The following is a 26,516-nucleotide window of genomic DNA, read 5'->3' as shown; positions in this document are numbered from 1 at the left end:
CAATAGGTTCTTCTGATCATTAACCTGCCCATTCACACCACGTCTTCTCCCATCATTGCCAACAGCCCCTGGAAATCTCCAGTTAACCTTCTTTGCTCCAAAGAGAACATTCCCAAACTTGGGATTGGAAATTGCTCATCCCTGGACATGATGCAAATGTTACAATGGGGAAGAGGTTTTGTCAAAATATCGTCAGTTAGCAGGTGGAAAAATGTTCAGGAAGTAAAACAGAAATCCCAGTCTCCAGCTTTGTGAATCTTTCGAAACTCTTTGGGAAGTGGAATTAGAGGAGAATGAAGGATGAACTGACGGACTGAGCAGAGACAGTCCAGACACCATCCCCTTGTTTAAGAGGCTGATTGACTCTGATATTCTCGGGACCTGAACTGACCCGAGACATTGAAATAATTCTCTGCACATCAGGAATTCAAACCCCTTCTCGGCTCGGCGCCAATGAGAAAATTCAGGAAGAGGCAAAACACTGAAAGGCTCGGAGGGCGATGGCCCCGGTGGTGGAGAGCTCGTTCCTCGTGACATGGATGTGCCTGCAGATGGTGGGATCAGGCTGTCCCCATGTCTCCACAATGAATGTCCAAGGCTTTATTATGGAAAGTAAAACTGATAGAAGACAATGGTAATTTTGGGCGGGACGGGTTGAATTATGAATTTATTAGTAGGTTCCTCAAAGACACTGTGCAAGCAGCTCTTGCACCTGTCTCTGTGGCGCAATTGGTCAGCGCGTTTGGCTGTTAACCGAAAGGTTGGTGGTTCGAGACCACCCAGAGTCGGCGTGTTCCTTGTTCTCGCTCCTACCGCTTTCTTGGCTGCGAAAGTGCACGTTTTTAATGGTGTCAGGAAAATGTTTCCCAAACGGAAATCTATTCCACTGAGGCAGCACAAAGGGGTTTCTGAATTGATTGAATTTCGAACATAAATGACTGCGGATGCTGAGAATTCGAGACAGAAAGCGAAACTGCTGGAGAAACTCAGCAGGTTTGGCTGGACCTGGATGAGGAAAAAAACGAGTTCTGAAATGTTGTCTCTGATTCTCTTTCCACCTGCGGAGTTGCTCCTGCAATTTCTGTTTTTGTTTTTAACTGAACGTCCATTTCATCTACCGGGATGAAACACGCAGACTCGCCATTTGCAGATATTTAACCCTTTCGAAACCTGAGAAGTGATTGAATTCAAACAAACTCTGCAAGGATTCACTTTTTGTCAGCTCCACAGGCAGAGAGATCTGGGAAATGAAGCTGTCAGTGTGGTTCTGTATTGATGGGCCGAGTGGTGAATGCGATGGACATGAAATCCATTGCGGTTTCCCCACGCAGGTGTGAACCCTGCCGACTACAGTTGAGAAACGACGTCAAAAAGAAAGGGAGATTGCTCCACGGTTTTTTTAAAGATGCAAATCAGTGGAGGGGTTGAAGTATTTCAATCACATTGGGACTGGTCGGGAATTTGTAGCCCACTGCCTGTCAGGGTGGAACATGCAGATACCCACAGAGCTGCTATTGAGGCGATGAGCCAAGAGTTTGGAAATGAGATCGAACAGTGAGGGGCGTGAAGTCGTAATCGAAGTTAAGCAGGCACCTGAGGACAAAGGTGTTTTATTTGCCAGTGAAAGATACTGCTTCACAAAGTTGGGATTATGGAAGGGAAGCAGTGACGGTGATTATCTTTGGCTGTTCCTCTTGTGAATGTTCCCATTGCTGCGCATGTCCGTGTTAACGTCAGAACTCTGCAGCATGGCGGTGTCAGGTCCGCACAGTGCCAGGGGCGCAATGGATGACGCATCTGACTCCACCTACCTGTTTGAAATGCAGCTCACAGCTTCTTCACACACACCAATTAATCTTTCTCATTGTCCTGAAGCCGGCATACGGTTTGAATTCCCGAACTGCGGGAATGAGACTCTTTTCACTGTGTCGCGTCAGTAAGTGTCCCTGAGAACATCAGAGTCGTCACAGCGCTGTCAGAGGAGGGGGAGCTGAAATAGTCCCTCACGCTGCTCATGGGCACATTTCACTTTCCCCAACTCACCGCCCCAACCACTGTGGCTCTTGGGAGTGGAAAGGGAACAAACACCAAAACCCAGTCTCAGCTTTGTAAATCTTCAGGAAATAAGAAAACTGTACATCCCTTCGGGTCTTCCATCCTGGGCTGACAGCGTTGATTTTAAATGGCTGTCCAGTCAGTGCCGATTCGTTTTGGCTAAAAAAAATCTTCCTTTTCTCATCCCAGCATTTCTTGCTACAGAGAACTGTGTGGCAGAGTTCATGTATATATTTCCTTGTATGGTATTTTGTAAATTACATTCGTTTGCTGGTTGTTTGTATCGGGTATTTCAGGTTCATTAGCCGCTGTTTAAGTGTGTTGGTAGGTTTGTGGGCGACCATGATGCTGAGAGGGTTGATTTGTCTAGACATCATTTCCCAGATGTCTTTAATGTAAAGTAATGTGGCTAAGGTTTCTGCAGACGTTATGTCTGCTTGTGTCAGTTTGTTGATGTGAAATCGGCACACTGGGTTTATTGGGTAGGCAAAAGTGAGGACTGCAGATGCTGGAAACCAGAGTTTAGATCAGAGTGGTGCTGGAAAAGCACAGCAGGTCAGACAGCTTCCGAGGAGCAGGAAAATCGATGTTTCGGGCAAAAGCCCTTCATCACGAATAGAGGCAGGACCCCTCCAGAGTGGAGAGATAAATTGGGGTGGGGTGTGCTGGGCCAAAGGTAGCAAAAAGTACAATCGGTGAATGGGGGAGGGGATGGAGGTGACAGATCAGAGAGGAGGGTGGAGCGGATAGGTGGGGAGGGAGATTGGCAGGTAGGACAGGTCATGAGGACAGCGCTGAGCTGGAAGGTTGGAACTGAGGTAAGGTGGGGGGGTGGGGAAATGAGGAAACTGGTGCAGACCACATTGATGTCCTGGGGATGAATGTATCCGAGGCAGAAGTTGGGACGTTCTTCCTCCAGGCATCGGGTGGGGAGGGAGCGGCGATGGAGGAGGCCCAGGACCTGCATGTCCCTGGCAGAGTGGGAGGGGAGGTTGAAATGTTGGGCCACAGGGCGATGGGGTTGATTATTGCGGGTGTCCTGGAGATGTTCCCTCAAACGCTGTGACTTGACTCTGCGACGGGGCTCCAGTCTCCCCAATGTAGAGGAGACCGCATCGGGAGCAATGGATACACGAAATGACATTGGTGTTCGCCTTCTTCCTTCCGTGACCCGGGTTTGACTTCCGGGCAGCAAAGCAATTTTCAGGAGAGCTGTCAAACTTCTCCCGTATATCCCTGGTGGTCTAGTGGTTAGGATTCGGCGCTTTCACCGCTGCGGCCCGGGTTCGATTCCCGGTCAGGGAATCATTTTTCAGTGTGTTGCATGGCTATCCATTCTCCTTAAAAGCGCTGGACAGTTACTTATTTGTCTTCGTAGTGACTGGGTGCTACAGTGTGTCGTGTTTCGTTGAAATAGTGCCCTCGTTCAGATTTGTTTGTATGCGTAGGGATGATTACTTCTGTAGCGAAATACTTGGTTCGCGTGTGGTGTTTTCCTGTAGAGGCTGTTTTGATTTTACCATTGACTGTTCGCTCTACTGTGACATCTAGAAATGGCACTTTGTTGTTGTTCTCCTCTTTTGTGAATTTTATGCCAGTAAGGAGATTGTTGATGGTGTTGTACGTTTCCTCTAATTTGTTTCATTTTTTGATGACAGAAGTGTTTCATGGGTATTTCGTTGATTTATTTGTAGGGCTTGTTACTGAATATAAAGTGGGTGGTAACCACGAGGTTGACAGTGCTATCTTTGCTGATGAAGTTGGTGCTGTGTTTTTGTCTTTAGTTCTTCGAGTAGTGTCTTCAGTTTTCTTTGGTCACGTTGATGTTAATGGATGTGAACAGGGCTGTTATGTCAAAGGACAACATTACTCCATCCTCTTCTATCTTCGTGTCTTTGGTGTTCAGGAATTCTTGGATGGAGTAAATGGAGTGGCATGAATCTTCGACTTGGTGTTTTAGTCCTCAGTGGAGGCCTTTGACGAGTGTGTATATTGGTGTTCCAAGTAGTGAGACTATGGCCTGAGGGGGGCTCTTGGTTTGAAAAAGAGGAGAACAACAATAAACTGCCATTCTTAGATGTCACAGTAGAGCGAACAGTCAACGGGGAACTTCACACTGGCATCTACAGAAAAACAACATACACAAACCAAATACTTAACCACAGAAGCAATCATCCCAACACCCACAAAAGAAGCTGCATCAGGAGATTATTTCAACGAGCCACTACATACTGCAGCACAGAGAAACTACGAAGAGCTCAAGAGAAATAAGTATATGGTGCATTGAGGGAGAACGTGTCCCCAATAAACCCATTCCGCCGATTTCTCATTGATGCTTTCAAGCTGACTCTCAAAAATTCGGTTTGAACCTCCATTCTTTCCTCTTTGTTTTTTGTGGGTTTTGAAAGCTTTCCCAATCCTCTGACTGAGTATTGGAGTTGGGAAGTTATGTTGTGGTTGTACAGGACATTGGTTAGACCACTTTTAGAATATTGCGTGCAATTCTGGTCTCCCACCTATCACAAGGATATTGTGAAATTTGAAAGGGTTCTGAAGCACCAATAGGTCCACAGAGGGGAAGCGGCCCTTCTGCTGCCCTGAGTATGGGAAGGCCTTCAATGATTCTGCTGCCCTGCTGACGCACCAGTTGGCCCACACCGGGGAAGGCTGTTCTCCGGCCCCAAGTGCAAGATGGCCTTCAGCAGGTCTTCCCACCTGCTGAGACACCAGTGGGTCCATACTGAGAGGCCGTTCTTCTGCCCCAACTGCAGGAGGGGCATTGCTCTTTCCTCCGACCTACTGGCCCATTGGTGTGTCCACATGGTGGAGAGGTCGTTCAGTTGCCGTATGTGCAGGAAGGCCTTCAGCAATTCCTCTGCCCTGCTGAGGCACCTGTCCATCCACACTGGGGAGAACCGTTCTCCTGCGCCGAATGTGGGAAGGTCTTTACCTGCTCCTCCACACTGCTGAATCACCAGCTGGACCACACGGGGGTTTTGGGGGGGGGGGGGGGGGGGGCGGGACAGTGGAGGAGGGGGGAGGCCATTCTGCTGCCCTCAGTGCGGGAAGGCCTTCAGCAATTCCTCCACCCTACTGAAGCACCAATATGCCCACACCAGGGAGATGCCCTCCAGCTGGCCCGAGTGTGGGAAGAGGTTCATGTTTTCGTACAACTTGCGGAAGCACCAGCGGAGGCACCAGTGCTCCCAGCAATCAGATCCCACCGGTGACGCTGCATTCGGTCACCTCCCAGGACTGAACCTCCTGCCAGTTCTGACAGTGGGTGCAGTGGGAGAGTAGGTGGGCTGTTTTTCTTTTCTGCTGGACTGCAATTGCCTCCCCCACACCCCACAATCACAACTCCATGGGGGCTCAGGGTTAGCACTGCTGCCTCATGGCACCAGGAACCCAGGAATAATTCCACCCTTGGGGTCTGTGTGCAAGTTATGGAGGGTAGGAAAATGGATCTGAGTGGGTTAGTCTTCGGAAGATCAGTGCAGATGTGTTCGGCTGAAGGACTTGTTTCCACATTATGGGAGTTCTATGATTCTATGAGCTTTGCCTTCAGTGGATACTGCTGCTCATTGAGCCCGGGACTGCACATTGCCAATGAAATGATCCAGAGAAACCGAAGACCGCAAGACCATCGGAGAAGAGGTTAGGCCATTTGGCCTACTCTGCCATTCGTTAGTAAGAAAAGTATTGGATGAGATGAGCTACACTGCGGAAACAGGCCATTCGTCCCAACAAGTCCACACTGACCCCCCCGAAGATTAACCCATCCTGACCCATTTCCCTCTGACTAATGTACCTAACTCTATGGGCAATTAAGCATGGCCCATCCACATGACCTGCACATCTTTGGTTTATGGAAGAAAACAGGATCACAGAGAGAAAACCTACGCAGACACTGGGAGAAAGTGCAAATTCCTCACAGATAGTCACCCAAGGCTGGAATCAAACCTGGGCCCCTGGTGCTATGAGGCTGCAGTGGTTACCACTGAGCCACTACATATTGCAACCCGAACTTGGCAAGTAGGAGCTTGGGAGAATACAGCAAGCCAGGCAGCACCAGAATGTGGAGTAGTCAGCATTTTGGGTATTAACCCTTCTTCAGGACTGAAACGTTGACTTCTCCATGAGAAACGATTCACAGGAATGTTGCTGGGGGTTGGAGGGTTTGAGCTACAGGGAGAGGCTGAATAGCGTGGGGCTGTTTTCACTGGAGCATCGGAGGCAGAGAGGTGACCTAATAGCAGTTATACAATCATGAGGGGCATGGACAGTGTAATAGACAAAGTCCTTTCCTTGGGGTGGGGGAGTCCAGAACGAGAGGGCATAAGTTTAGGGTAAGAGGCGAAATATATTAAAGGGACAACTTCTTCATGCAGAGGGTGGTACATATATGAAATGAGCTGCCAGAGTATATGGGTCAGGTGCTGTCAAATGGGAGTGGATTAATTTAGGATATCAGGTCAGCATGGACAAGTTGGAACAAAGGGTCTGTTTCCTTGCTGTACGTGTCTCTGACTACTGGTCCTGATGTAAGTTTAAAATAGAGTCCAAGTAACTTTGAATAGTTCAATCTTGTTGAGCTCACCTCCTGAAAAGTTTCAGATGAATCCCTCTGAGAGATACTGTTTAAACATGCTGAGTTGGACAAAGTATCCCATCAAGTTCAACACAAACCCAGAGTTGAAGAAGTCAGAAGTCAGAACACCAAGGGGACCAAAACTGATCACAATATTCCAGGTGCAGCCTCATCAACGTCCTGTATAACTACAACATAACTTGCCAACATCTATACTCAATTCCCTAACTGATGAAGGCCAGTGTGCTGAAACCTTTCTTCACTGCCTTGTGTACCGATGTTATCAGAGGTATAGGACCTACTTTAAACTGATCCACGATCCAGCTGCTGGGAGCACAGAAGTAGAGTAGTGCTGCGTGAGTGTGCTGGGTCGATAACCCAGAGGTCGATGGGTAAAAACCATGTGATGCTATTGCTCAATGTCTCTGTAAGCTGCTTTCATATACAAAGGTTCTGTGCATCTGGTTCCCAAAGCTTCTTCAGTGGAGGCGTGGCCGCTGGAGCCCAGGCGTTCAACAACCCCCCGGAGCTGGAGGAAGTTCCGAGCTCCAAGAAGCGGGGGGTAAGGCTGGAAGCAGGATTTGCTCAAGGCTTGTATTTTTAACTCATTTTAATGGTACCTACTGTATGGGGCTATGGTTTACATTAAAACGGAGGATCATATCAGAGTGTTTATATTTAGCAGTGGTAGTTGGTAAAATGCACTCTCTGGAGGAGCACTTTCTATGATGCTGCATTTCTTGCCTTCTGCCCTTACCCCATTTCTTATCTCCCATCTTGATTTTATATTTTTTTGGTCAAATTTAATTTCATATTAATCAGACTTGCGATTCACTGTGTGCTATTAATTTGTTTGTTTGAATATTGTAAGTCAAAATTAATGGTGTCATGTCATTTCTGATGTCAGAGTTTGACATTGAATGTGCAGATGTGAATATCAGTAAGTTGTGAAAATAAATCAAGAACTTGTGGTTTTTAACAAAAAGAGCAGTTCACTGATATTCATGGCATCGTCTCATTTGGGTGTGATGATTCAAATCTGACCAACAAACCGTTTCATGTAGTCATCCAATTGAATAAAAAAATTCTTTAATTTAATTAAAGAAAATAACTCTGGCAAGCTAAGATTTATGCAATCTATTTATAAGATTATGTCCATTGCTCGCAATATGGTCCCATCCACATTGAGGAAACTGCACGCCAACTAGCGGAACATTTCAGGGAACAACTCTGGGACTCTAAATCTAACCGACACACCGCCCTGTGGCGGAACACTTTAACTCCCCCTTCCATTCCACCAAGGACATGCAAGTCCTGGGCCTCCTCCACTGCCAAACTCTTGCTACCTGACACTTGTAGGAAAACACCTCAACTTCTGCTTTAGGACCCTCCAACCACATGGTATCAATGCAGATTTCATCCGTTTCCTTATTTCCTCTCCCCCACCTTGTCCCAGATCCAACCTTCCAATTTGACACCAACCTCTTGACCTGTCATACCTGTCCACCTTGCTTCTCACCTATTTGCTCCACCCTCATCTCTGACCTATCACCATCAATCCCTACCTCCATCTAACTATTGCACTCCCAGCTGCCTTCCCTCCAGCCCCACTTCCTTCCCATTTATCTCTCAGCCCCCTTGGGCCACCCTTTATTCCTGATGAAGAGCTTATGCTCTAAACCAAGACTGTGATGAAGCAACATCCTCAACAAATAGAAAATAGCTCCCAAGTCAGATTTCATTCCCTCTTCTGTTTCCCAGTTCTTTCAGAAATAAGGAATGTCTTTTTCTTCCACTAGAAAGTGGTCTTCCACTTTGCGCTGTCTGAAGTGTTATCCCTCACCACTCCTTCAGCCACCTTTTAAGAATCCTTTCAACCTGTTTTTCTGACAATTGTGGAGGTGACCAAAAGCAAACATTTCACTTCTCCTCAATGTCCCATTTCTCCTCCTATGAGCCATTTTGTCATGTTGTCTCTGTTACAAACAGCCAAGTGCACTTGGTTTCTGAATTGAAATTTGGCCATTGAAGTGAACAGGATTAATATTTATCGATAGCTAGCTGTGTTTGCACTAACTGTAATTATCCACCAATACGACGTCTTTTGTTCCACCAAAACTGGAAACAATGATCTGTGCTTATATTGCAGTCGGATATAGAAAATTATCCCAGCGATCTTCACGTTATTATAGTTTACTGAGGCCATAACATCATTACGTGGCAGTTTGATGTGACTAAAACCTGGATGGGAATCTCTAGATTATGTTGTTAAAATATCGGTATAATGTTATTCACACTGCGCTGTCACCAACTAAACGAAGCGGCTGTGTGTTTAAATACCGTAATGAACAGTTTGTGTTCGACTTCTCACATTGCGGGGAGCTGAGCATTTACCCAAACAATGGGCACACCACCTCCCTGACACAGTGTTCACAAATCAAACTGACAGCAAAGATTCACGTGTGATCGAAAGTTTCCGCAAAGAAAATCTGACACGACCGATATACGGAAAGAACGTACTCATTTCTTGATTTGAAATGTAAGAAGTTGAGTGTAGTGAGCCAGACATGATTTGAACAAGGAACCTTCTGATCTGGAGTCAGACACGCTACCGTTGCGCCACAAGCTCACGGACAGCTGATGACCTCTATTCATGCTTAAGGGAAGTGATCGCACTACAATAATTTTACGTTCAAGTCTGTTCTGTTTCTCCCCCTTCTCTTCCAAGGGTTGGGCTTGTCTTTCGATTTGCAGAAGTTGAGATGCTCTGGATGCTGTGATCCAGGGCAAACACAGGCTGGAGGACCTTCGGCGTAGAAATAGTGACAAGCATGTACGGTTATGTCAAGCTACAGGAGAACAAAATTGTGGCTCTACTCTTTTTTTTCCCGACTGGCATTTGACCACTTAAAATCTGTCAATAACAGCAGCATCTCCAGAGCATACTGCACATGCTCCTTGGTGTCAGCAAGGTCTGTGCGGGTTAGCCGGTGTCAGCAAAAACTGCATGCTCGGCGCTGTCCCCGGAAACGACTCACGATCTTCATGGACCAATGGAGAGCATTGTCGGACTGGAAGGAAACTTATCCTCCTGCCAATCAGAGCCCCCTTACTGTCTGAATGTGGAAGGTGGACCATGTCATTCTGAAGCTGCTGCTGTTCCTCTCTCTGTAAATGAAGATTGAGCTTCACCCCAAACTGTAACTTCCTTCCTTTGTCCAACATCTGTGAGTATGGCACTCTTTTCTCACCCTCTTTTTCCATTTATTTTTCATTCGGGGCTTCAGTTGTTGACTTGCAGCAACTGAAACGGAAGAGAGTGAATCCGGGGGGCGGGGCAGACTCTGGAAATGTTGGAGAAATTACTACTGCAGATGCTGAAGATCAGAGTCGAGAGTGTGGTGTTGGAAAAGCACAACAGGTCAGGCAGCATCAAAGGAGGGTATGAAGGAACAGAGACTTTCAGCTTCTGTGGAATGAGAGAAAGAGTTCATTATAAATTAGCATTGATCAGATAGGCCAATGGGAGATGGAGTTTAATTTAGAGAAATACATTTTGGTCAAGCAATCCAGGCAGGACTGACTGGGGAGTGTTGCAGAATAAAGAGACCTTGGAGTGCAGGTTCATACTTCATTGAAAATGGAGCCTCAGGTAGACAGAATAGTGAAGGCAGTGTTTGGTATGCTTTCCATTATTGGTCGCAGCATTGAGTATGGGAGTTGGGAGTTTGGGAGTTGGCTGTGCAGGACATTGGTTAAGCCACATTTGAAATGCTGCATCCACTTCTTGTCTCCTTTCTATCGGAAAGATGTTGTGAAACTTTGAAAAGGATCAGAGTTGGAGGGTTTCAATAGACAATAGACAATAGACGCAGGAGTAGGCCATTTAGCCCTTCGAGCCTGCACCGCCATTCAATATGATCATGGCTGATCATTCCTAATCAGTATCCTCTTCCTGCCTTATCTCCATAACCCTTGATTCCACTATCTCTGAGAGCTCTCTCCAACTCTTCCTTAAATGAATCCAGAGACTGGGCCTCCACTGCCCTCTGGGGCAGAGCATTCCACACAGCCACCACTCTCTGGGTGAAGACGTTTCTCCTCATCTCTGTCCTAAATGGTCTACCCCGTATTTTTAAGCTGTGTCCTCTGGTTCGGCACTCACCCATCAACAGAAACATGTTTCCTGCTGCCAGTGTCCAATCCTTTCATAATCTTATGTGTCTCAAACAGATCCCCTCTCAGGCTTCTAAGCTCAAGGGTAAACAAGACCAGTCGCTCCAGTCGTTCAGTGTGAGGTAATCCCGCCATTCCAGGAATTGACCTCGTGAACCTACGCTGCACTCCCTCAATAGCCAGAATGTCTTTCCTCAAATTTGGAGACCAGAACTGCACACAGTACTCCAGGTGTGGTCTCACCATGACCCTGTACAGCTGCAGAAGCACCTCTTTGCTTCTATACTCAATCCCTCTTATTATGAAGGCCAGCATACTATTAGCCTTCTTCACTACCTGCTGTACCTGCATGCTTGCCTTCATTGACTGGTGTACAACAACACCCAGATCTCTCTGTACTGCCCCTTTCAGCTCCAAGGAGAGGCTGAGTAAGCCAGGGATATTTTTTCTCTGGAGGGTCAGAGGTTGAGGGGTGACCTTATAGAGGTTTATAAAATTATGAAGGTCATGGATAGGATAAATAGACAAGGTTGTTTCCCTGGAGAGTCAGTGGGGGGGCGGGGGGGGACTAGAGACATAGGTTTTCAGTGAGAGGGGAAACATATAAGAGTTCTGAGGGGCAACTTTCCCACGCAGAGTGTGGTGCATTTAAGGAGTAAGCTGCCAGAGGAAGTGGTGGACACTCATACAATCGCAACATTTAAAAGGCATCTGGATGGGTTTATGAATAGGAAGGGTTTGGAGGGATATGGGTCAGGTGCTGGCAAGTGGGACTAGATTGGATTAGGATATCTGCTCCGCATGGACAGGTTCGAGTGAAGGGTCTTTTTCTAAGTTATACATCTATGACTCTATTTGATTACAGATGCTGCTCCTCTCTCTGAATGAAGATTGAGCGTCACTCCAGACTGTAACTTTCTTCCTGTGGCCAACATCTGAGTACAATACTCTCTTTTATCAACCACGTTTTCAATTTTTTTTCATTCTGGGGTTCAATTGTTGACTTGCAGCAACTGAATGGAAAGGGAGTGAATCCAGGGAGGGGACAGACTGTGTCTCGATTGACAATGTAGACAGTCAGAAGGCTGGAAGAAGACAGCAAGCCAGGCAGCATCAGGAGGTGGAGAAGTCTACGTTTCAAGTGTTTCTTCAGGAAGGGGGATGGGTGTAGGACAAGATGCAGATAAAGGGGTGCCGGTAGCAAGGTGTTGAAGTGGGAATTGGTGAAGACAGAGGGTACAACCTGATGGTCGATGGGAGGAAGGAATCTGGTTGGTGGCAGGGAAGAGTGAATAGGAGGGGCAGAGGCCGTGAAGGGAGTTGGGGGATGGAGAACTCCATGTGGAAGATGAGGTGTTGTGGATTGGATCGTTGTGGCAATGAAGGAGGCCAAAGCTGGTCATGTCAGAAAGGGAGAGGGAAGAGGAATTAAAATGGGTGGTGACTGGGACATCTGGTCAGCCTCTGCAGACCCTCTTGCCCTTCCTTGTTTTCGCAAAATGCAACCCCTGGCTTTTATCCACACCTCTCTTATGCACATACTCTCTGACACATACACATCCCCAATACTCCCCCTCGCACAGGGTGATACTCCATAACACTCACTTCACCAAGCAAGCACACATGCAAAAACACACTCATGCACAAACTCACATGGAGACACCTGTGCTGCCCTGCATAGTTTGCAGAAATCTCTCTTCTCTTCAGAGAATCCCCACAGTGTGGAAGCAGGTTACTCGACCCAACGAGTCCACCCGACCCTCCAGAAAGTAACTTCCCTACCCCCATTTCTCTCCATTCATCCCTGACTAATGCACCTTACCTGGACATCCCTGGGCACTATGGGTAATTTGAGCATGGCCAATCCACCCTAACCTGGACAAAGTTAAAAATCACATAACACCAAGCTATTTGGAAGCACTGGCTTTCGGCACGAAACTCTTTCATCAAGTGGTTGTGAAGAATAAGATCATAAGGGTCAGAATTTATGGAAAAACATTTCAGTGGCAGGACACTGTAATGATATATTGAACAAACCTGGATTGTTAAGTCTTTCATCTTTTCAAATGGGTTGCAGGCATCATTAATATGTAAATATCCAACTTTCTGTAAGGCACTTCTCAACATAACTTAAGGTTTTGTAACAAAAGATGACATCTCAGACAATGCATTAAATGTGAGGTCAGAGTCCAAACCTTGAATCAAACTGATTCTATTTCCAAAGTCAAATTTACAAAATATTATATGTATTGACTGCCTGCAAATTGTGCATTTTTAAGCAAAATAGGATGTATCTGCAAATAAAAATTCACCCCCATGGACTTCTGTGTGTATGCGCGCATGACAGAAAGAAAGTCTACTTACGTGCAGTACATGTCTATCTCTATTTGATAAGATGCTTCATTTCTGGTGAAAATATTGTCAATCATAGCTGGGTACTAACAGTTAGATGTAAGGGAGAGAGGATCCTCAAGTTGGGCACAATCAGAATCCTGGGAGAGCCCTATTTCTGGTTTGCTTCCTAATGAACAGACATTAAGCACTAGCACCTATTTATTTCTCATGTTGTTGTTTCATTTTTTCTTGTCTGATTCCCTGCTATGACTATACTTTTGTGCCTGGTTGGTTGAGAGACTGGGAGATTGTGGATTGGACTTTGATTGACTTACTGAATAATTTATTGTTCCAGAAGGTGTAAAAAAAAGGGGGTGGGGGTAAAAGCTTCAGCAGAAATCCAGTAGAGCTGAGAACAGATTGACATCTTATTCTGTGGGAACAGTGAAATCAGAGGACAGAGAAATGAGGACATGAAATCAGAGCAAACACCAGACTACCCTGTGGTCAGTGCTTTGATTAGCCATGGCAACCCTCTACCTTTACCGAGCTTCCCATTTGACTACCCCCTCGATATTCAGGATCCAATCCTTGTCATCCTGAAGCCATGTTTCTGTGAGGAGCCTCAGATCATAATTATTCTCTTCAATGTGTGCAGACAATTCATTTACTTTTGTTACAGTGCAGCACACATGTTGAAACACCACTTTTTGTTTCCATTTTTGTGATCATTCAGAATCCAGTTTTGATTGCTGGTATATTTACTCTCCTTGTCCCTTTCTATCATTCTCAGATGTTAATTTCCCACATCAATACATTGCTCACCAGTCTTGATTTGGATTGACCAGGGTAAATTGCCCATCATGTCCAGGGATGTGCAGGTTAGCTGGGTTAGTCATGGGAAAGGCAGGGTTATAGTTTCATAGTAATACAAGCAGGAGTAAGCCATTTGGCCCATCCAGCCTGATCCGCCATTCATTAAGATAATGGTAAAACTATCTATCGTCTCAGCTCCTCCTCCCTGCATTATCCAACTATTCTTAATTAACCTACCATGTAAAAACCTAACCAACTGTGTCTTCAATATACTTAATGAGGCTGTCTCTACTGCTTCCTTGGGCAGAGAATTCCATAGATTGACTACTATCCAGGAAAAATAGTTCCTCCTCATCTCTGTCCAAAATCCAGTCCTGCAAATTATGTGGCCTAGTCTCATCCACCAGCAGAAATGTCTGGATAGTGTAGGGTTTCATCCCTACAGTGCAATGAATTCCCAGTTTCCACCAAAGTCCCCTACATAACTGGATATTAAATCTACCGACATCTAGGTGGATAGACTGGGACTTTTCTCACTGCAGCACAGGAGGTTGAGAGGTAACCTTAGAGATTTATAAAATCATGAGGGGGGTAGATGAGGTGAATGGTGGGTGTCATTCCCCACATGTGGGGATTTTAAGAATGGAGAGCAAACTTTGAAGGTGAGAGGAGAAAGATTTTAAAAAGACTTGAGGGGCAGCATTTTTTTAAAAAAGAGAGTGGTTTGTGTGTGGAATGAACATCCCGACACAGTAGTGGATGCAGGTAAAGTAACAACATTTAAAAGACATTTGGATAAGTACATGAATAGGAAAGGTTCAGAGGGATATGGGCCAAACACAGGCAGGTGTGACTAGTTCAGTTTGAGAACATAGTCAGCATGGATTAGTTGGACTGAAGGGTCTGTTTCTATGCTATATGACTCTATAACTGTTCTGTACTGGTCTTAAAAGCCATTTTCTCACCTTCCCCCATAAACATCCTCCTCTTTGTAGTTCAAAAATCAGATGAACTCCACCTTGAATATATTCAATAATTCCCTAACTGTATGCAGGCATCCCCACTTCTGAACTCAATTCCACTTGCGAATATACCACTTGCATTGCTCGCTGCACCTAACAACTGGCATTGACTGTTGTGGAAGGACGCTGAGGCTCCTTTGTACATCCACACGTCATTCCTGATGAAGGGCCCGTGCCCGAAACGTCAACTCTCCTGCTCGTCGAATGTTGACTGAGCATTTCCAGCACTACACTTTTCGACTCTGATCTCCAGCATCTGCTGTCCTCACTTTCTCCATATCCCAATATATCACCATTTAAACAATGCACCTCTTTTCTGCATTTTTTTAACACCGCAAAGGCTCTAACTTCACATTGGGGTATTGTATTTGCCATGTGTTTGCCAATTGTAGTCTTCGGGGGACAGAGGGTAAACATGGGGAATGGTTCGCCGAGAGTCACAGCTGGGTCTGCAGAGGCCGACCTGACCTCCCAATCAACACCCATTTTAATTCCCCTTCCCACTCCCTTTCTGACATGACCATCTTAGGCCGCCTCCATTGCCACAACAAACCAAACTACAAATTGGAGGAACACCACCACATCTTCCACCTGGGCAGCCTACAGCCTGGAGGACTCAACACTGAGTTCTCCAATTTCAAATAACCTCCTTCCCCACACCCCAAATCCCTTCCCAGGCTCATCCCCACCCCTCCCTGCCACCAACCAGATTCCTTCCTCCCAGTGACCAGTTTGTACTCTCTACCTGTCTCCACCTATCCCCAATTCACCACGCTGCTCCCAGCACACCCTTGTTCTGCAGCTCTCCCAACACCCACCCCCAGTCCTGAACAAGGGTGACACCCAAAGCAAGGAACATGCGCAATGCTTGTTGACACAGAGGAACATATGCAATATGCTCAGTGGCGATGCTGGTATTATTGACAGATTTTGAAGTGTCCAAATGCCAATAGGAGAAAAAAAAGTAGAACTTTCTTATGTCTTTTCCCTAGTGTAGGGGGTGAAGGTCTGCACTACAGGGCCTCGGTTCAGGGTGAGAGCAGAAAGATACAAAAGGTACCTAAGGGGCAACGTTTCCATGCAGAGGGTGGTTCGTGAATGGGATGAGCTGCCCGAGGAAGTGGTGGAGGCTGCTACAGTTAAAGCCCTTAAAAGGTCTCTGGATGGGTCTACTGTAGGAAGGGTTTAGAGGCAGATGAGCCAAGTGCTGGCAAGTGGGACTGGATTAATTTAGGATATCTGGTTGGCATGGACGGGTTGGACCGAAGGGTCTGTTTCTGTGCTGTACATCTCTACCATTCTAAATAATAAAATGTATACTTTGATAAATTACAAACTATATCCATGTTAATAAGGCTTAGTACACCACACACTTCACTAACCATTCTCAACAGGGTCCTACCCCTTCAATGACTGAGGAACATCCGCCTCCAGAATGGTCACCGGCTCCTACCTGCTGTACAGCCGGGCGGTGTGGCCCGTGACACAGCAGCTGCACCAGGAAGGCGGCGGTGCCCAGTGACGGGTGTCTGCCCCGGGCCGCACGGCGCCATTTTCCTAACGGCCGCCCCTTCCCCGCTCGAGCGACTTCTCCTCCCAACCGCCTTCACCCCCGCGTGACGTGAGCTCAGGGGGATGGGCGGGGCCGGGGAGCCTCACCGTCACCAAGTAACAGACACCTCGCGCTACAACTGCTGCTCCCTGAAGCGGGGAATCTGCATTTTAGAAGGGACATGGACATTTAACGGGCTATTTCTGCAAATAGATTGAAATGGACAAGATTACATTTCAAAGGGATGTAGGCACATTCAAAGGGATATCTTAATATGCAAAATGACGCAGTCATATCTAAATGAATCTACATTTCGAAGAGACGCTGCCCTATTTATAAGTAGAAATGACCCTTTAAGAGACAGTCATATCTAAAGGGGTAAATATACATTCTCGAGAGGCAAGATTGCGCTTAGAGGAACACAACACATTTAAAGGGCATAACTACATTTGAAGGGGCATTTTTATATTTAAAAAGACACATTGAAATCTCTTAATTAAAAGGACATGGTAATATTTAGAAAGCATGACCATGTTTGAAATAGTGCAGCCACTTTATAAGAAAAGGGATTTGGGTTGGGGCGCGGGGGAAGATTTAATTTTTAAGAAAGTAAGCAAGTTATTACGATTTGGAATGATCTTGTGGGGGGGGGTGGCACCAGTAAGTGGCAAACGTTAATACAAAATTCTTGAAAAGAAAATGATTCCAGATATATGCGGATACAGGGAAATAATTCAACAAAAGAGCCATTACAAATGCACAATAAATATTCACAGTGTACCCCTTATTCAACTCATTCAAGAATTTCAAATTGTGTTTGAGGCAATTCAATGGCAAATGGCAACATTTGTTTGTTAATACACTCACCATAAATTGTGAATATGATTTTGATAAATAATCTATGTTTTATCCCAAATGGAACAATTAACTGCAAAGTTACTTTCAACCATTTAATAAAACACTGTATTTTCATATGAAATAAAATTTGCAATCATTTTATAAAATCTTTACAAAGGAAATATATTAAACAAAATAGCTTTCCTGGGTATCAATATTTACAACAGTTAAGCAGCTATTATTTGGCAATCGACCAACCAATTGAAATAATTTCAGAATAAATTAGCTGTTTCATTATTATACATTGAGATATTTTAATTAAAATGTCACAAAGGAAATCTTTAACACAAAGCAAAGTTAGATAAAATACAAAAGTATCTTGCAGAATTCACTTCAAATCATATCTGTTGAATCACAAAAAGATTATGCTCAATGTACAAAATGATGGACAAACATTGTAAAGAATGTATATATCTCAATTATATCTTAAATGAATATTTACTCTGCCTTGGACAACAACAACTGAAAGTTTTTAACAAATTGACAACTACAATAGCAAAGCTTTAGAAAATACACCACTGAGCCAAATCTTGCATAAAAGTTTTTTTCAGGCAATCCTTTAAAGATTTCAGGCTTCTCCACTTCAGTTAGCTGAAGAAGAAAAAAATGCATCTGGTTGGAAACACGAATAGAAAAGAATCAGAGGGATATGGACCAAATGTTGGCAAATGGGTCACTAGATTAATTTAGGATATTTGGTTGTCTGGACTGAAGGGTTTGCTTCTGTGCTCTACAACTCTATGACTCTATTTCAACATAGTCAGAATCAATTTCACAAAACTAGGATTAGGCAATTAGGTGACCTTATAGAGGTTTATAAAATCATGAAGGATATAGATGAGGTGAACGGCGGGTCCTCTTTCTCTCGCGTAGTTTCAAGATTAGGGAGCAAAGTTTGACAGTGAGTGGAGAAAGATTTTAAAAAGACATGAGGGGCACCAGTTTGTTTTAAAAAAACACAGAGCGTGGTTTGTGTGTGGAATAAATGTCCAGAGAAAGGATGCAGGTACCGTAACAACGTTTCAAAGAAATTTGGACAAGTACATGTATAGGAAATGTTTGGAGGGATATGGGCCAAACACAGGTAGCTGGGACTAATTTAGTTTGAAAACGTAGTCAGCATGGACTAGTTGGACTGAAACTGTTCTAAAACCATTTCCTTGCCTTCCCCCATAAACATCCACTTATTTGTTGTTCAAAAATCAGACAAACTCAGCCTTGAACACATTCAATGACCCCCAAACTGCAGGAAGACATCCCACTTCTGAACTCAGTTCCTTTTGTTAAAATACCACTTGCCTTGCTGATTGCTTGCTGCCCCTGTCTGACAACTGGTATTGACTGGTTTCAATTACATTCACACATCATTCCTGGTGAAGGGCTCATGCCCAAAACGTCAACTCTCCTACTCCTTGAATGCTGCCTGTCCTGCTGTGCTTTTCCAGTGCCACACTTTTCGACTCTGATCTCCAGCATCTGCAGTCCTCACTTTCTCCACATCCCAATACATCACCATAGAAACAATACACCTCCTTTCTGCTTTTTTTTTTCACAGCAGAGGCTATAATTTTACATTGTGGTACTGCATTTGCCATGTGTTTGCCAATTGTGGATTTCTCTACATCTGGGAGACTTGGAGAACAGCATCGTGCCTGGGCCCGCAGAGGCCGACCGGACCTCCCAGTCACCAGCCATTTTAATTCCCCTTCCCACTCCCTTTCTGACATAACCAGCTTTGGCCGCCTCCCTTACCACAATGAATCAAACTGCAAATTGGAGGAACAACATCTCATCTTCCGCCCAGGCTGCGTAGAGTTGGGAGGACTCAACATTGGGGAACTCAATTTCAAATAAGCTCCCTATCTTTCTAGCTCCTCCTCCTCCCTGCCATCAACCAGATTCCTTCCTCTCATTGATGGGGGCTAGAGGGTGGGGCTGGGGAGAACAGAAAGAGAATGTACGGGGGCTGGGAGAATAGAGAGAATGGATGGGAGCTCGGTGGAGCTGTGGAGAAGAGAGAGAGAGAATGGACGGGGGAGCAGAGGGTGAGGGAGAGGAGAAGGACTTGGGGGGGGGAGAGAAAGGCCTGCAGGGCAGAGCGTGGGGGACCCAGAGAATGGGGGGAAGGGTCTGAGAGGGAGAATGTGGGGGTAGAGTGTTGGGGGGGGGCAGGAGAGAGAATGGTTGGGTGCAGAATGTAAGGAGAGACAGAGAATGGACGGGGGCAGAGGATGGGTGGAGAGAGAGAATGAGTGGCAAGGAGAGGGTGGGGGCAGTGGAAGAATGGGCAGCAGAGAGTTGGAGAGAGAGAATAGACAGGGAACAGAGAGATGGAGAGCGGAGGGTGAGGGGAGAGAGGGAGGATAGATGGGGTCAGAGGGCGGGGAGAGGGAAATGCACATGGGGCACTGTGGGTGGCAGGGTGGAAATGGACAGGAGGAGCTGTGGATGGACAGGGGGTGCTGGGGGGGGGGGGGGTAACGGAAAGGAGGTGCTGTGGGTAGCAAGAAGGGAATAAGTGACCTCAAGGACAATCTTGTTATGCAGAGGGTGGTGTGTGTGTGTGTGTGTGTGTGTGTGTGTGTGTGTGTGTGTGTGTGTGTGTGTGTGTGTGTGTGTGTGTGTGTGTGTGTGTGTGTGTGTGTGTGTGTGTGCATGTGTAACAAGCTGCCAGGGAAGTGGTGGGGGGGATATGGGCCAATGGCTGGAACTTGGGGCTGGGTCAGCTTGGGACATCTGGTCAGCATGGATGAGTTCAACCAAAGGATCTGTTTCCATGCAGTATGTCTCTAGATATGTATAACTCTATGATTGAAACCAGACCTTTTTACTGATAATCTTCCTGCTGGACTTTTGTAGTGCACCCAGTTTCAGGAGATTTGTGGTGGGTATAAGTGGCACATGTCTCCTATCATGGAAATTCTGTAAAGTACAATAGGGCTGTTAAAAGTACTTCAACTTTGGGAACACTGGGTCTTGTGGAAGCAGGGCATTTGACAAATCTTTTCAGAGAAATTTCCTCCAACTGGTGGACTATAGACAGTTTTCCCAGGGAACATTACACAGATATTAAGAATATTACCTTCTGTAAAACATTTTCCTGAAAAATGCAGAAGAATTCAACTTGCTAATGTGAAACAAATGTTGGAGAGAAAGGAAACTGCCAAGATCAAAAGGCTGATGAATGTCAACATTTATCAGATTGTTTCGAGAACAGAAAAACCTGCACTGGAGACACCCTGAAGAGGGTTGTCTCATACCTATTCCTTCAATTAGTTTTGTATGTCTTAATTGTTAAGTCATATCTAGCACATGGAAAGATGGCTATGGTTTGTGGAGGTCAGTCATCTCGGCTTCAGGACATCTCTGCAGGAGTTCATAGGCCAAACCATCTTCATCAATGACCTTCCTCCATCATAAGTTCAGAAGTGTAGATGTTGCAATAATTGCAGATGTTCAGCACTATAAACAACTCCTCATAAACTGAAGCAGTTCAGTTTGAAATGCTACAAGATCTTAACCATATACAATGGGCTGATGAGTGGCAAGTAACATGAATGCCACGCAAATGTCACACAATGACTCATCCTCAAAAGAGATAATCTGACCACTGACCTGTGATATCAACAATGTTACTGTCACTAAATGCCCCACGATCAACATCCTTGGGGTTTACCATTGATCAGAAACTCAACTAGATGAACCATATATACACAGTGGCTACAAGAACAGGTCAGAGACCAGAAATACTGCAGTGAGTAACTCACCTCCTGACACTCCAAAACGTGTTCCAACTTCGACAAGCCACAAGTCAGCAGTGTAATGGAATACTCCCCACTAGCTTGGATGGGGTTGCAGCTTCAACTGTATTTGAAACGCTTCATACCATCCAGGTCAATGTTGCCTGCTTGAGTGGTACCATATTCCACTGTTCAGAAGCAGTAGTGTGCAGTATCTACAAGACGCACTGCAAAAGTTTACCAAAGCACCTTACAAATTGCCTTTCAAACTAACAACCACTTCCATCTAGAAGGACCAGGAAAACAGATACATGGGAACACAACCTCTTGCAAGTACCCCTCCAAGCCACTCACCATCTTGACTTGGAAATGTATTACTCTTCCTTCAGTGTCACTGGTCCAAATCCTGGAATTCCTTCCCTCAAGACATTGTGGGTCACCGTACAGGATGTGGACTGCAAAGGTTTAAGAAGGCAGCTCACCATCACATTCTCAAGGGGAAGCAAATGCTGGCCAGCCAGCAATGCCCATGTACCAGAAGTAGATTTTAATAAATTATTGAAACAGCGGGTTGGAATCTGCAAAATAAAGAAAATCAACGTTAAGAAGGGTCAGATGGAGAGCATTGATTCGGTGCTTATTTGAGAACAGATAAAGAGCGATTATACTGACACTGAATTGGAACTAGAGTTTAGAGTTAAACACCTGTAGTGTTCCACTCAATGCATAAATCTAAAATCGCTGAAAGATTTGCCCCTGACGTGTACTTCATTAACACATGAACAGGACAATTAAGAAGGCATATGGGATACTGGATTTCATGACATTAATGGCGCCTTCAATTCCCACAATCCCATGCGATCGAGAAACCTCTCTATGGGGCCCTGGCAGTGCGCATGCGTGCGGTGAGTGTGAGCGAAATGGCGCCGGCGGCTGAAGGAACAAGAACAGAAATCGCTGGAAAAGCTGAGCAGGTCCGGCAGCGTCTGTCGAGAGAAATCGAGGAGGTGTTTCGGGTCCAGTGAGCCTTCTTCAGAACAGGAACAGGTTTCAGAAACATCCCGGGGAGAGGAGACAGGGTAGGATTGGAAACCGCGGGAGGAGGGAGACTGGGGAGTTTATAAACTCCTCGGGGGAGGCCTGAGGCCGTGAATAAAACCTCCCCAGGCCCACTTCACTGGCGAAGGAGCTCTCGTGTTGCCCGGGCAACAGGGCGCCATCATTGTAAGGATAAGGCACATGTTGACTTGGGGCAGGGAGCGCGGGCGGCCATCTTGGTGAGGGCACCATCAGCCGTCATTTCCGGGAGAGAAATGACAGTTGGTGTCATTCAACTAGAATTTCCTCATTTCACTCTGAGAGACCTGTCCCTGAGCTTGGTCTGTGTGTCCTTCAGACAGGAAAAGGGAGTGGGAGAGAGGGAGAGAGAGATCTAGAATGACACGAAGGCGGACTGAGAATTTGAGGTGAATAAATCTGATCATTTGTGGCACTGGGTACTTCCAAGATCGCAGTGGCCAGGAGAGCATTGATGTGTTGATGTTATTTTCAGTTTGTAGACTGGGAAAAGAGAACGCCAGGAGTGGAGGAAAGACATGATGAAGATAGATTTGAAATTCAATACAGGAGGAGGGTTAACTTGAGCCAGCACCGGCCCATATCCCTCCGAACCCTTCCTATTCATATACCCATCCAGATGCCTTTTAAATGTTGGAAGTACACTAGCTTCCTCCACTTCCTCCAGCAGCTCATTCCATACACCTACCACTCTCTGCATGAAAAAGTTGCCCCTTAGGTCTCTTTTAAATCTTTTCCCTCTCATCCTAAACCTATGTTCTGTAGTTATCGACTCCCCCACCCCAGAGAGAAGACTTTGTCTATTTATTCTATCCGTGCACCTCATCATTTTATAAACCTTTATAAAGTCACCCCTTACTGTTCGACTCTCCACGGAAAACCGCCAGACTGTTAACTTCTCCCTATAGCTCAAATCCCTCAACCCTGGCATCATCCTTGTAAATCTTTTCTGAACCCTTTCAAGGTTCATACATCCTTCTGATAGGAAGGAGACCAGAATTGCATGCAATATTCCAAAAGTGACCGAACCAATGTCACGTACAGCTGCAACATGACCTCCCAACTCCTGTATCAATATTCTGACTGATAAAGGAAAGCATACCAAACACATTCTTCACTATCCTATCTATCTGCAACTCTACTTTCAAGGAGCTATGAACCTGCACTCCAAGGTCACTTTGTTCAGCAACACTCCGTAGGACCTTACCATTAAATAGTTCTGCTAAGATCAGCCCAAGATTTGCCAATTGCATGACCTCGGACCATAGTTTGGGGTGTGGGTTACCAGCACCGGGATTTGTAAACTTTTAATCCCATCAATTGCCCCAACACCATTTCCCCACAACTACTCATTTCCTTCAGTTCTGCTCTCAGTGGACCATGTGTTCCCCAACATTTTGGGGATGTTACCTGTGTCCTCCTTTGTGATGATAGAAGCAACATATGTGGGTAATTGGTCTGCCATCTCTTTGTTCCACATGAGAACTTTGCCTGTTCTAGTTGTTATTGTTTTCTCTAATTTTTTTTTATCTTCACATACCCATTTTCCTCTTTTGATCAATCCTTTTGTTGAAACCTGAACTGCTCCCAGTCTTCAGATCTGGTACTTTATTTTTAGCCAATTTGTACACCATTCCTTTGGATCTCATCCTATCCATCATGTCCCTTGTTAGCCCGTGGCTGTGCCACCTTCTGTGTTTTATTTTTTCAGAAAGGAATGGACAACTGTTGCAGATCCTCCAGGTGCTCTTTAAATGTTTGTCATTTCTTTCAATCATGTTCCCTCATTTGTTGTGGCCTGTTTGTGCCTCTGCCATTGTAATTTCCTTGCTTTAGATATAAGTCCCCAGTCTCAGAATCACCTCCGTTCCTCTCCATTTTAATGGAAAGTTCTCTCACTTGGTTCTTCACTCTTCTGCAAGAGACCTCTTACAGCTACAATGCCAATTATTCCCTTCTCATGAAGAAATTAATATTTTGGAATTAAATTGCCATTGTTCAGCAGAACCAAAGCCACTTTTGGAATGTTGTGTGCTGTTCTGGTCTCAGTCCTATCAGAAGGATGTTGTGAAACTTGAAAGGGTTCAGAAAGAATTTACAAGGATGTTGCCAGGGTTGGAGGGTTTGAGTGATAGGGAGAGGCCAAGCAGACTGGGGATGTTTCCCCCTTGTGCGCTGGAGGCTGAAGTTGATAAAATCATGAGAGGCATGGATAGGGTAAATAGTCAAGGTCTTTTCCTTGAGATGGGATACTCCAGAATGTAAGGGTAATAGGTTAAGGGTGGGGTGGGGAAGGGAAGATTTAAAAGGGACATAAGGGGCAACTTTTTCATTCAGAGGGCAGTGTGTGTAAGGAACAAGCTGCTAGAGGAAGTGGTGGGGGCTGGTACAATCACAACATTTAAAAGGCATCTGGATGGGTATATGAATACGAAGGGGTTATAGGAGTATAGGCCAAGTGCTGGCAAATAGGCCTAGATTGATTCTGGATATCTGGTCGGCATGTTCACTTTCTCTCTGGTGTCGGTGTCAATACCTTGATGTCTCGTTTTCTCCCCCTTCCTGGGGACGTTAACCATTTCATGTCTCATTGTTCGTCAAGAAGCTGCATTGCAGGTTCACCCTGAATTGACGGTTTTTGCTTCCCAAAATCAGATCTGCTCACTCTCAGCAGTATTCCAGTGTTGGGAAAGAAACTAACTTTCAGGTGGAGCTATCCAAAATTCAGAGAGATGTCAGTCTTGACATTTTTGCTTTTCTGCCCCTGTAAGATCCTGAATCAGCACCTTCAGGAGAATTAGAGTGGAGTGAGAACAGAAGGGGGAGTGAGAGGGAGAGTGAGAGTGGGATGATGCTCTCAATTTTGTGGAATAACAAAAGAAAAGAATGTTCTGCAGAAAGTAGAGTTGCTTGTTCTGAATTTCTACCCTGGACTGACAGTGATGACTTTTGTAATTTTCTTTACAGAGTATTTGAAGATCTGAAGACAGAAGTTTCAAAATCAACAGATGAAGGCCTTATGCTTGAAACATCGACTCTCCTGCTCTTTGGATGCTGCCTGACCTGCTGTGCTTTTCCTGCACCGCACTTTTCAACACTGAATGTCCAGTGTCTGCAGTCCTCACTTTGATGTCAATGCCTGACAGTCACTCAATCCATTGGGAACACAACAATTTTCGACTGTGATTCTGTGAAAAGGAGCAAAGCTTTTTGGTTCCTGCTTCTATATGTTTTCAGAATCAGTGGGACTGGATGAGAGACCGTATGGTTGCAGTGCACTGAGTGTGGAGCCAGAAATAGTTGTATGACCTGGAAAGAGGAATTCAGACCGGGGAGGGGCTCTACACATGTTTGTGCGCAGCTGAAGTTTTGGCCATGGAGAAACCTGAGGGATCCTGCCCCGTAGAGAAACCATGCAAGTGTCGTGACTGTGGGAAAAGTTTCCATTTCCCGTCTGCCCTGGAGACTCATCGGTGCACTCACACCGGGGAGAGGTCGTTCCCCTGCACAGAGTGCGGTAAGGCCTTCAGCAATTCCTCTGACCTGCTGAAGCACCGACGAGTCCACACAGGGGAGAGACCCTTCAGCTGTCCCAAATGCGGGAAGGGCTTTACCCAGGCCTCCAGTCTGCTCACCCACCAGCAGGTCCACACCGGGGAAAGGCCGTTCCTTTGCACCAAGTGCGGGAAGGCCTTCAGCAATTCCTCAGCCCTGCTGAGACATCAGCGGGTACACACTGGGGAGAGGCCCTTCAGCTGCCCTGAGTGTGGGAAGGAATTTAGCAATTCCTCCGCCCGGCTGAGGCACCAGCGGGTCCACACGGGGGAGAGGCCCTTCAGCTGCCCCGAGTGTGGGAAAGCCTTCAGCAATTCGTCCGACAGACTGAAGCACCAGCGGGTCCACACTGGGGAGAGACCCTTCAGCTGCCCCGAGTGTGGGAAGGGCTTTACCCACTCCTCCACCTTGCTGACCCACCGGCGGGTCCACACCAGGGAGAGGCCCTTCACCTGCCCCGAGTGCGGGAAAGCCTTCAGCAATTCGTCCGACAGACTGAAGCACCAGCGGGTCCACACTGGGGAGAGACCCTTCAGCTGCCCTGAGTGTGGGAAGGGTTTTGCACAGGCCTCCACCCTGCTGGCCCACCAGCGGGTCCACACTGGGGAGTGGCCATTCACCTGCTCTCAGTGTGGGAAGGGATTCACCCGCTCTTCCCACCTGCAGAGGCACCAGCGAGTTCACATGCCATGGCAGGGGGA

General features: G+C 46.0%; 1 protein-coding gene, 1 long non-coding RNA gene and 1 other non-coding gene across 3 annotated transcripts in view; 2 read left to right on the top strand and 1 right to left on the bottom strand.

The window, feature by feature from the left end:
- Positions 1–3,288: 3,288 nt before the first annotated feature.
- On the top strand, positions 3,289–3,360 carry trnae-uuc (transfer RNA glutamic acid (anticodon UUC)). The gene has a single exon. It is a non-coding gene; the product is annotated as a tRNA-Glu (tRNA).
- A 4,358-nt stretch (positions 3,361–7,718) lies between these two features.
- On the bottom strand, positions 7,719–16,600 carry LOC140460522 (uncharacterized). The gene is made up of 2 exons (XR_011954152.1): positions 16,377–16,600; positions 7,719–10,115 (listed from the first exon to the last, which is right to left on the bottom strand). It is a non-coding gene; the product is annotated as an uncharacterized lncRNA (long non-coding RNA).
- Positions 16,601–22,129: 5,529 nt separating this feature from the next.
- LOC140460515 (uncharacterized) overlaps positions 22,130–26,516 on the top strand; it is a 34,401-nt gene continuing 30,014 nt past the window's right edge. The window contains exons 1-2 of the mRNA XM_072555099.1: positions 22,130–22,262; positions 25,228–26,499. Of these exons, the coding sequence (XP_072411200.1) occupies positions 25,636–26,499 (864 nt within the window). The 5' untranslated portion in view covers positions 22,130–22,262; positions 25,228–25,635. The remainder of the gene's footprint in view (positions 22,263–25,227; positions 26,500–26,516) is intronic.

Source organism: Chiloscyllium punctatum, chromosome 36 (assembly GCF_047496795.1).
Source record: "Chiloscyllium punctatum isolate Juve2018m chromosome 36, sChiPun1.3, whole genome shotgun sequence".
NCBI classification, from domain to species: Eukaryota; Metazoa; Chordata; class Chondrichthyes; order Orectolobiformes; family Hemiscylliidae; genus Chiloscyllium; species Chiloscyllium punctatum.
This window is presented reverse-complemented; position numbering and strand designations above follow the sequence as displayed.